The 12,190-nt window shown below is 43.2% G+C and overlaps 1 protein-coding gene across 1 annotated transcript; it reads right to left on the bottom strand.

The window, feature by feature from the left end:
* Window positions 1–1,547: 1,547 nt before the first annotated feature.
* Window positions 1,548–5,409, bottom strand: LOC134195428 (uncharacterized). Its single transcript, XM_062664450.1, has 2 exons — window positions 5,180–5,409; window positions 1,548–2,262 (listed from the first exon to the last, which is right to left on the bottom strand). Exons 1-2 carry the CDS (start codon window positions 5,407–5,409, stop codon window positions 1,710–1,712), a joined length of 783 nt encoding a protein of 260 aa, XP_062520434.1. The 3' UTR covers window positions 1,548–1,709.
* Window positions 5,410–12,190: the final 6,781 nt, after the last annotated feature.

The following is a 12,190-nucleotide window of genomic DNA, read 5'->3' as shown; positions in this document are numbered from 1 at the left end:
ATCGCAGAGACGCATATACTAGACTACTTGTCAGTCGCAAAGTGATTACAATTTCTAGCTGTACACACGAGGTGGTTTTAGAACGCTGTGCATACTCTACAGACCAGAGTGTGCTCTGTAGGCTTCATGGTAACCTCTAATATAGCTACTAATGTAATTTCTTCATTGTTAAAAGAACTTAGTTTATACAGTACCTTAGAATTATAGCTAGACAGTGTACGTTTCTCAAGACAGCGACCCGTCAAAAGCAGACAATAAAACACGTGACATACAGACGTCAGACACACATACCTACCTCGGAATCCGACACGTTTCAGAGTAAGCTTTTGAAACGAAAACCCTCAGGCAATTAAGAGCAACATTTCGATTTGTCACTATAACACTACTAGGTGCTGATTTCTTTCACAAATTTGATAAAATGTAGCTACATATTTCTTCTCTAACGTACGTAACTCAAACTGTCCTTCCTATAATCACAGGCTGACACACAGATACACAGGATTGATACAGCATAGTATACGCATTGATGCTTGGATGGGCAAGTGCCTGCGCGCTGATAAAGTGCTATAGTTTAACAATTTTGTTTATACAATTGTAACCGACAATAATTTATCACACTAGCGCCAGCTTGCGTAAAAACGAGATACCTAGAGTGTACTCCAGATCCTTAAAATACCTGCAACAGTTGCCAGTGGCGTAGCCAGGATTGCGAACCATCAACTTAAACGACATATTGAGCTTGTATAGATTTTAACTTGCCGTGAAGTGTTGCTAGTGGCATGTGAAGAAAGTCACAGTTCCGGCTCAAGCACCTCCTCTCACGTGCGAGCAGGCGAACAGCACGTGAGGTCCGCAGTGAGCACAAAGGGAAAGGCTTGGCTCGCAAGGCTACTTCATTAAACGTGCTGATCGAAAGGCTTTGAACTCTTCAATCGCCATTGAATTGCATTCTGAAACCGATTCGCTGCATTCATTTCACGTGAAAGACAATTTCTGCAGTGACAGATTTGGGAACCTGATTCCCTTTGTAAAGAGCCGTCGTGTTTAGGTCCGTGACCATTTCGTCCATCCATTTCAATTCCGAGCAACAATTGAATATCAAATTAGAAATTGAAAATTGCCTAAAATTTGATTGCAAATTCAATGTTCATAAAAGCCATTGCGTTAAAATTAAAAATTGATTACAGATTAAGTATGCATGTTTTCAATATGTATTCAATCCGCAAATAATGTTAATCTATAGATCCATCTGTCAAATTTTTTATTCTCAATAAAATCGAATATTGAAATTGGAAGGAAGTTTTAGGCAATTTTTAATTTCTAGTTCAATATTCATTGTTGTGTTGCTCAGAATTGTAAATGGACGGACGAACTGGTCACGGACCCTGTCCTACATTCAACAGCCATCTGTCATTAAGATTCAAAACGAAAAGAGCTGCGCCGATAGTCATGATAGTATACTATATACATGCATGTGCATGTACTATTCAGCGGCTGATCTCCGATATAACTTAACCTCGTTCTCCCAAACTTGCAGGATCAATAAGTGCACTTTCAGACCTTTCACAATAAGTAACTCAAATGCTTTGCCGAATTGGCAGCTAAAATGTAACAACTACGTAGCATTGCATTTCGACTGCACATGCACGTCCTACTGCTCACCGCAGCATATCTGCGGCCATAACTGCCAGTACGTACTGCATATTTTATCATATGTCGTCTGAATCGTCTGAAACAGCAACAATGACTGTATTCCCTGATTCCTCTGAATTATTGTCATCAAGCAACAAACAACAACAAAGAACTGCACACAGAGCAGCACAGCAAGCACCACCTCCAGAATCTTGGTCTCCATCCTGACGTTTGTTCTGAAATTCATCATCTCTTGCTCCATAATTGCGTTGGCCAGCAACAGCATGAGGCTGATACAATACCGTTCGTTCGGTATATACCACAGGATTTTGATACTGCTGTTGTGAAAATCCTCCTTGTGCCAAGGCAGGTCCTTGAGGGTAAATATTACCTCCTGGTGGATACGGAGATCCTTGAGGGTAAAAATTACCCCCTGGTGGATATGGAGATCCTTGAGGGTAAACATTACCTCCTGGTGGATATGGAGATCCTTGAGGGTAGGCATGGCCTGCGGGTGGATACGGAGGGCCGCCCTGAGAGACAGGTGCCCCTTGAGGATATGCTGGTGATCCTTGAATGTGCGAGACTCCTTGTGGATAAGGAAGCCTTTCTTGCTGTTGATGAGACATTCTAAAATATGCAAAACATGACTCTGAGTTATCGACTTGCATAAGCAGATGTACGTTTAAACAATCATACACTATAATATGCAATCGCCCACTTCCGTCTGTATGTATATATGTATGTAAAGCGCCAATTGCAGAAGAAGTAAACCGGCTCACCGGGCCTGTGGCTCACGGTCTGTTCCGGTAGTGCTGATGTCAATCTAGCTACCATTTGTCTTGGAGCGTCACTAATTTCCAGTAATGTTGGCGTACGCATTCCATCAACTGTCGAAGCTCAGGGTCAAACATTTAGGCAATAGCAAAGTGGGAATCTTTCTACCAGCACCAGTGTTCACTCATGGACAGCTTTATGTTGCGCTTTCCCCGTGCACGATCATTCGGAGATATCTATGCTTGAATAGTGGAGACACCACCACACAAGGAATCATGGATACCAAAACAATGTCTCAAACATTCCTGAGCGGATCTAATGTACTCAGCTTAAAACATTATTATTAGCTGCCCATATACAGGCAAGCGTTTTGGTAGTAAAGCTAATATGACACATTTACCCAACTGCTTCTGTTACTCCATTGAATGCAATACATTGTGTTGCACGCACAAACACACCGCCCATAGGGTGGGTCCTGCTAGTTAAATAGATTTCATGTCACCTCGTAACCATGATAAACATCAAGTTTTGCATAGCGTTGCCTTCTATTTCAGATCGTTAGACGTTAATTGTTTCAGTCTTACTTTAATGTTTACGTGGTTCTAGTGCACCTGCATGTGCACTTCACTTTCATTCTGAAATCTACCATAAAAGTACTATTGTGGGATAGAGGACGCCAGTTGCGCGCGTGTGTGTTAAATATGTAGTTATTAGAACACAAATCACGCTACTGCTATAATTCAAGCCACTTCATCACTCTTACCACCCATCAAGACTGAGTCAGTCAATTAGATAATTAAGTCATCTCTATAATCAGCCAGTAATTATGTCATCTCTATAATCAGTCAATAACTTAAGTCTCATCTTTCGAGGATATTTTACTGCAAAATGCGTCTACTACAGCTGAAATGGATACAATAATGTCGCTGTGTAAGAGCATAAGTGGCACACCATTCAATCTCTCCTCATTCTTGTAGATCGATCTGCAATAATTCAGGTCATAATTTATCCGGTATCGGATCACAGTTTGCGAGCCAATTTTGTAGGTCAGCTAGGTGTCGCATAAACTGGGATGCAAAATCAGTCACATCCAAGGCAGTAGGAGTCTAACTATAAACCTCATAACGGTTGCTTTACAATACATACACAGTTGAAACGCCTGTTAACTACGTTTTCAAATGATACAATTCTCGTAGCTATTGATGATTGTTTCGACACGTTCATGTCGACTTCCTGTCTACGCTATACTCATTGAATAGCAGAATGGTGAGAGGATACTAGGAATAGGAATTTGCTACTGTTATGTTATTGTATATACTATCATATCTTTATTCAATTATGAACCATCTCTACTTTAGTGGTCATGCTGTGCACTACATGAAACTAAAGCACATTAGCAGAACACCTGCTGAAACTATCATCTCATTAGCAGAAGGAATGGCAACAGACACTTGAAACATAGCTATTGAGACTTCCAATGTAACTACCTAACAAGGAAAAAAGGAACAAAAGTAACACTTGATGAGGATTAGCGTTGATGCATATATGGTCCGCCTTTGGCACAGTTTGACCCTACGCTTGCAGTCCAATGGTTCTTCAGCACTCCAAGACGGCCACACGTTCAGCCATATGGTTAAGAAAACGAAAACTTAATGAATACATTTAGTTTAATTAGCAGAATAGTACATTTTGCTACTAAAATTTGCATGGGCAGGGTGCCACTTGCTACTATTCAAGTACCTTCCTATCCACTTGCTATATTAACAAATTAAATAGTATCATCACTATTCACAGTGACGCCCTGACTATGAACTTTTGCCAGTAGACTAGAAGAGCATGAAGTGTCTGAGTATTTAATTAATTAATTAACGGCTGCTTTTCAAAAATATGGTTGTGACGAAATATTGCATTACTGCTACTCAGGTTGCAATTTGCGTAGCAATACTGCTACCCAAAGAAGAAAAAGTAAATTATGCCTGCAATAGCTCTCTTCAACTGCCTCAAGCAACTAAATGATCTCAGACTTCACAACTTGTCAATGATATCACCACCAGTATATGTAACATTTTGTGTGTATTCGGACACTGTCTTGCCTTGTATGCAACCAAACTTGCCAGAAGTGTGCTGACACACACACACACACACACACACGCGCGCGCACATGAAAAGGAGGCGTCCTGTGGATAAAAACGTTCATGCCCTTCTGACAATTGCTTCTGATATCAACAGAAGTGCATCGTTTGAGAGACTAAGATCATTTAGCCAGCAAGTAACAGCATAGTGGCATACATGTATTTGGCTGTTCTGTTATCTACAGCAACTCTGGAGTACCATATTTATTATCAATAATTTAAAACCAATATTAACATTAATATTAACAGGTGTGACCGCAAAGTCACTTAAGTGCCCTTTGAAGCCACAGTTTGAGTCCCATTAATTGTCCAATTCTATCCGCAACACTGTCACTGACGTATTGAATTGCACCGTTTGCGCATACTGTATTGCTCAACCCATAGGTGTAGCAAACAATATCCGTTTTCCGGAAGTAAACCACATACTACGTAACCGTCACCGTCACATGACCATTCGTCATCCAGTCTCCTGGTTATCGTCAAAATTATACCCTGAATCGACTTGAGATCTAGCGATTAAGACCCCGTTTACACTGGCCCAAGCGCGCAACGCGTACCAGACTATGCAGCCCTATTTAGTATCTGCAGACAAAACTGTCGTAACATGTCTAACGACTCGTGCGGTTACATCGACTCACCTCGGCTCTAGCTCTAGAACTAGATTAGCTTGTGTAGCTTGGTGTTTCTGCTGAAGAACAGGGAGATCCAAGAACAGACTCAATGAAACTGGAAAGACCGAGTCTGAAAGCTCGTTTGCAGATTCCGTCAAGTGCGTTATCTGCGTAGGCGCGGTTACACATCCGGGAGTATGCAAATTTTGCAACAGCGACACCCATTTGCCATCTGAATGGACTCGAATCAGTTTCATTTCAGGTGAGAAACAGGGAGGTGATTTCTTTGTTGGTGCGCTCGTGTCTTTTGGGACAAAACGAAGACGACGTAGCGTTCTGGATAAATGAAATTGTCTGGCTATTGGAAAGAGTAGAAACTTGCTTGTTTTTCTTAGAGAGACTTGAAGGAGTTCTATAAATTCATTTCAATTTTCTAGTTTAGTGTTAGGTTGGTTTAATTTATTTGTGTTAATTAGAGTAGACTTGTGTCCACTAATTTTTTATTTTAAATTCAAATATATTATCATCAAAGCAATGAGTAGAGAGGCAGAAATCTGGAGGCAAGTGATGATGAGACAACTACTACCAGTTCTTAGTTATGGGAGTCATTTTTGGAACTTAAGTAGAATCGAGAATTAATAAGCTAGTCGAATACGCGTGGAAACGGGTGATTAGGAAAGGGCTGGAAATAGGATATACCGAGTCTGTGAGAGGTACAGTTGGAGATTGGTTTGACGAGGCTAGCAAGTTGATGATGCATGATCGGGCAACAATTATTTATCCATAGAGTTGTCCACAGCAATACAGGAAGTAATCTCAATTAAAGAAGTCAGCGGAAGAAGTTGACTTTGTGATGCTATTGGACTCAACATGTTGAGACGGTTTAAAGAAGTAGTATATAATACATAGAGATGGGCTGGTTACCTGGTTGTGATATGTAGTGTAGTTGTCTTTTTTCTTTGGATGTATTGTAGTGAATGGATGATAGTGGTGCGTACGTATTTTGTCCGTGTTTAGTTTATGTCTGCTCCTAAGTGGGAACTGTACCTTATTTGGGTGCGAGAGAATATATTATGTAACAACACGACGCAAATTACTGTAAGTGTCCCACCAAACAAAGTCTTGTCCAGGATAAACCTGACGTTATATTGCCATAATGTTACTGATATTGCTCGTGTCAATTATTAACAGCTATGCTAAAAGTTGTACTATGAACAGTAGCTGAACGAGATGCTATTATTTTCAGCGTTTCTAAACTAGACCTAACCCAATAACCAAGACTTTCTACAACTAGTGGTATGCATGAGCAACCAGGTTTCAGGACTTTGTCACAAATGTTTCATATCTTTCTCTTCAACTCCAACCTCTGCAGTTGACCCAGGATTTAAAATGGCATGTACAGTATAATGTGACTAGGCTGTAATGAGTTCTATCCTCACTGAAACATTAAAAGAGGCAGGACGTCCTTCTAAAAAATCAGGATGATACAAGTCACCCGAACGTTTGAAGTTTTCTGCACTACAACGTTGTTCAATTTTCGAGCCCTTGTTGTCAGAAAGAAGATGATGAAAGAGTACTTCGCGTAAATCATCGTGGCATTTTATCCTAAGACTTCGGTTTTTACAACTTAGTAGATGATCTCCAAAAGACATCGAGAATGTGCCCACAAGAACACTGGAAAACATTCAGTGGAGGAGGGAAGAGTGGTATACCAAGATAGGCCCAAATAGAATCCAGAATTCCTCTCTAGACATGGATAGACCAAGTTTAGGGTTTTAGGTTGCCCGATGCCTCCATTGTAAGAAGTCGCAAGAGTACTAAGTCTCGCTTGATCGCGAAGACTATACTTACACATTTCAACTTAATGAGCGCTAATGTGTCAAGATGACTTTAAAGCTGACATTGTTCTAAATACCAGAGAGTTGAAAATTTGGCCTGAAACCGTCTAAGACATTGTTAGAAAGACTACAATCCTATTCTCCTAAAAATGAAGTAATAGAAGGAAGCTGAGTTAGTTGCACAGCCAGCTGTCGACAAGAATTGCAACTACCAAGAAAAGCAGCGACAGCAGAACGTCTGGCAGAACGTAAACCTTACCCTCCAAGGCGAGAAGGGAAGGTTGCTTCGATCCAAGAGCAATCAGAAACGGAAGAACGAGTAATAAGTTGTAATGAATGTCGCAGACCTGAGTCAAAACGAAGTAGCTGTCCATGAACTCTGTCAGGATGGGGTAATTCGTATAGGATGATTCAAATGGCATAAGCCCAAGCAAGTTCGGAGAAGCTGAAACTCTACTTGAGGATAGTTGTGTCTATCAGTAGAGCTTATTTATCATAATATGTGTATACGTAGTTGTTACCCCTGTGTGGGAACTGCCCCAAAAGGGGAGTCAGAAACACATCGTGTTGTGCTCGACCAGATCAGTCTGATTAGTACGGTCTCTTGTAAGCACCGGAAGTAAACACTGCCTCAGAGGTGCTTGGACCATCATGACTGTCTAAACAGAAGACATGACCTTACGGAGGATCCGACTGGATCTAAGTAAGTGCTCAGGTTGTGATGACCTGGAATAATGTCCAGCCACCGTGCAATACCTGCGTGCACTGTGCCCAACGCTCTCAATACCACTGGAACAACCAGTGCCCGCATTACCACATGCGGCTTACCTCCACCCGCAAGTCATTGTACTGCGGCAACTTTTCATCCTGTGTCCTGACGATGTTGCCATCAGCATCACAGCTGATATCAATAAGAAGGACGAAGACAAGTGTTTGTCTTCTTATTTCTGAAAAATATGTCAGGACGATTGGCACCAATCTTTTTAGCAGTACAGATGGCTGTATCCCACATCATAGTGATGTTGTCCGTCTCCACAAGCCTATCAGAATGATGCCGGTACCATGACTACAACCATCTGCTCTCCTCTGGAACCCCAAAATGACGTAAAATGTAATGGAGGTCACCTGATTGTGTCGATCAGTGTACTCCATCGGTACCAAGACACTTTCCAACTTGCCACAATGTATATCGAATGTCTCCAGGTCTTCACTGCACAAGCGGCAAGTGGCTCTGAGATCTCAATGCAGAATGCTGCGCTCATAATACCGAGCAGTAACAACCAGTCCATCGGTTACAGCAGAAAGATTTCGACGACTTCAACCATCCGTAGGTCTCTTTAATGTCCACAGGTGGCTCCTCAGTAAGATGACGATACTGACCGTGTAAAAGGTTTCTACTGTAGGACTGTACATGAAGAGAGCTGCTGCACGTGCAGAAATGTTTCGCATCCGTCTGAGGCACCTGCTCGAAGACACCTTTACACAGAATGGTCTCATGCACTTCCATGCAGACTCTGCGACTTGTTGTCCCTAGCCACACTCCCTTGCAACTGTTCAGTAAATTGACGGGCCATGCGTAGGATTGAATGAGAGGACCTTCTAGCATCACACTTTGTACCAGTTGCATGAGGGGATCAGAGCTGCCACGAAGGTAACAGTCCAGCCCAACAATACAAGACTGATACGTTGACTCGATCTGTTCTAACCCTCGACCGCCTTCGACGCACGGAGCGTACAGCCAGTCCATGTCTGTCGCAGGATAGTACACACCGCGCATAGAGAAAATTTTCCTGGTCCGCCGATCAAGCTGCTGTAAATCTGCGGTCCTCCAATGAATGACAACAAAACCGTAAGTGAGAACCGCCAGTGTAAACCTGTTGATGACCATCTTGTTCCGACTGTACAACTCGGTCCAGAGAACCGTGTTCACTCAAAGAAATTGCTCATGAAGGAGCGTCTCCCACATAGTGCTGTGATGGCTACCGTTACTCTCGTCCACACCCAAATACTTGTAGACTTGACCTGGTTCCCGACAGTTGATGGTGTCCTTTTTCCTACCGTCACCCATGAATTGTGTCCAGAGAGCTTGCCGTTGACAAATTGTGCAACAGCACTTTCCAGACCAAATTTCATCTGGATGTAATCAGAGAAGGTACGAACAGTGTGCAACAACTTTCAGCTGATCAAGATTTCTGCCATACAGTTTTAGATCATCCAGTAAAGCAGATTACTGCATTACAAGCTGAGGTTTTTGCCAGTCTCACCACGCCCAGTGCTCATCCAATAGCCGTTACCAGTTTCGCGTAACTTCACGCTAAGAGGATTAAGAACCATACAGAAGAGAAGAGGAGATAGTAAACCACCTTGGAAAACACCTCGCCTGATTCGCATGAGCCTCGTCTTGATGGTACCGTTCCCTTAGGAGCACCATCGATATCTTCCAACTGTTCATTACACGTGACAGGAATCTGCACAAGACTGAGCTAATCGTAGCCAGATGAAGACATCGGAGTAGCCAGATGTGTGGCTCGCTGTCATAGGCTTTCTGGTAGTCCACCCAAGCTACGCTCAATCTCCTGCATGTGCCTGGTGTTACAAGTCCTCGGTAAGCAGTTTGTTAATCAACAGCTGATAATTTGCACCAAAGGAACCCCGCTGACAAAAACTGCTGCTCCGATGCCATGAGGTTTCCCTGCCCTGCTATCTTCTGTCTGACGACTGAAGTGCTTGTCTTCTGAAGACAGATAGACACGTTACAGGCCGGTAATTTTTTGGCCTGGTCATTCTGTTCATGCCTAAGTATCAGGGTGGTTGTTTCCTAAGATAACCAGTCGGGTACAGAGTCCCAGGAGGTTGCAGTTACGAGTCAAGTCACCGTGAAGGCACATGGTGCGCTTGACCCAGAAACCGTAAACCTGATCTGGTCCAGGAGACTTCCAGTTCCCTATCCTCTTGAAACACAATGTGACCTCATCGGCTGAGATAGGTGGCCACTGCTGCTCAGCTCTCCGGTACGTCTCACCATCGGTTTGGCGTCTCAGCTAGAAGGCAAACTCATTTCTAGGATATCACCCCAATACTGCTCAATCTCAGACTTGGATAGTGGGGAAGTGGTGTGGATAGTCTGCTTACCCAATTCTATGTAACAGCGACTATCATCCCGTTGAAACGAAACAATCTGACAAAGTCTCTTACGATTCTTTTCCAGCCTCCTAGCCCGCTCGACCTTGCACTGCAGTTCCATTTTAGCCGATTTATGGTGATCTCACAAGTCTCCAAAAGAGGAATGCTCAATTGATGACGGATCGAGTAGTTGAAGCTCATGTAACAAAGTGGAACGAAAGCTCGATGAGCCCCTTCCAACTTCCCGCAACAGAGATATCGCCCGCCGAAGTGCAAGAATTTCCATATTCAGTCTTCGTCTCCACGTCAGTGTTTGAGAGTAGTCATTTGGTTGACTTCGCCATCTTTGAGCCCTGCCTTTTGGACATTAGTGAAGCAACAGTGCACCAGGTAATTGATTTCACTCATATCCGGTTCACCCTTCACCAAATTGATGATTGCATTAAGAGCATCAATAGGCTTTCAGGGTCACGCAGTTCACAGAAATCCTCGGAAGGCGTTGTCTCTCAGTTTCTGTAGCTCATCATATGTCGCTATACCGCTCCAAGATGGGCAAGTTGCGTCTTTACTCATATCTGGGCTTCCACTAACCCGATAAGTGAGCCCAGCAGGGTACATGTTTCTGTCTAGTCCACACGGCGATCAATGGCTAGCCAATTCGATATACATGTAGATTGCAGGCATTACAGTGATTGCGAACTCGGTTGCACGCCTAGTGATATCAATGACCATCAGGAAAGCGCTAACCGTCATCAACGGACCATTCGCCAGACCACAAAAACTCCCCAGCGACTGAAACGAGTCATAGTCTCATGGACAAAGCTAGAGAAACATGAGAAAAAAGTACAAACAAGTTTCATAATTTACTGTCGTCACGGGGTTTGAACCTCCAAACTATGGAGTGGTAGCCATTGTCGGTAACCACTAAGCCACGGCGGTGATTAGTATTATTGTATTCCACGTTGTACGTGATGTTGCTATATGGTAAAGAAGTCGATTTTGAGCCTCTCAAGAGAGGAGCCGTTGAAAATAGAGAGAGAGACAACTAACCAATTTGAAGTCTGGACCTACTGCCTAACACGGTAAAACACAATGGGTTGCTAACGTGACTTGTTGCTAGCACATGGCTTTCTTGTCAATTAAGTTACAAACTGTTTGTGGTTTTCAACGCCGACATCAAATCACTTGACTTCTCACACTTATTTGAGAAAAAAGTAATGGCCAGCAGTCCGAGTGATCACACAAGCACACGCGCGCGCGCGCACACACACACACACACACACACACACACACACACACACACACACACACACACACACACACACACACACGGGTGCATTTCTTTTACCTCTTCTGCTCTTCTTGAATAGAGGTGTCAGAAGAGAACAGAAGAGGTCGATCATGCGCAGTCTGATCAGAAGAGCCAAGCCAAAGAAATGACCAGAAGAGGACTTAGAAGAGCTGGGCATGCGCATTAATAGTTTAGCAGTCTAGACGAACTCTAGTTGTGAAATTAATGTAAGGTTTTCACTAAAGAAATTGGATCTCTACTTGAAGAGGCGACTTCTACAACCGTTGTCTCCGTTTCTGGTGCCTCAAAGGGGGTCCTTGGAGAACACCCACTAGCAGCAGCTGTAGTTGTGGGACCTGATATTGCTGGAAGACCACTTGGTTTCCAAAGCAATGGAAGTGAAGGACGCTCGTACGGCTCCATCGATACGCGCGTTTTTAATGCGCATGTCTCACAAGTCACGAGACCTCTTCTCTTCTGCCTCATCCACCTTTCGGCCAGAAGAGCCAGAAGAGGTCTCGTGACTCTTCTAACACTTTAGAAGAAGGGGAGAGATGCAACAGAAACGATCAGAAGAGGTCGCGTGACTCTTCTGGCCTCTTCCAGAAGAGCAGAAGAGGCAAAAGAAATGCACCCATGGCTGGTACGGCGTTAGCTCGATAAATTAATTAAAAGCTCTCAGACTCTGATTTATCACAATTTTTAAGTAATTCAAACCTACCGAATGAATGGCTAGTAAATGAAATTAGAGGGCTACATGTAGCGAAGCTACACACGTGTAAGAGC

Source organism: Corticium candelabrum, chromosome 20, assembly GCF_963422355.1.
Source record: "Corticium candelabrum chromosome 20, ooCorCand1.1, whole genome shotgun sequence".
In the NCBI taxonomy this organism is placed as follows: domain Eukaryota; kingdom Metazoa; phylum Porifera; class Homoscleromorpha; order Homosclerophorida; family Plakinidae; genus Corticium; species Corticium candelabrum.
This window is presented reverse-complemented; position numbering and strand designations above follow the sequence as displayed.

Excerpts from the sequence above, each read along its gene's own strand:
- LOC134195428 (XM_062664450.1), bottom strand. The coding sequence starts at position 5,409 with ATGAAACTGATTCGAGTCCATTCAGATGGCAAATGGGTGTCGCTGTTG. Across the intron at positions 2,263-5,179 it reads GTTCTAGAGCTAGAGCCGAG|AATGTCTCATCAACAGCAAG; the intron begins GTGAGTCGATGT and ends TGCATATTTTAG.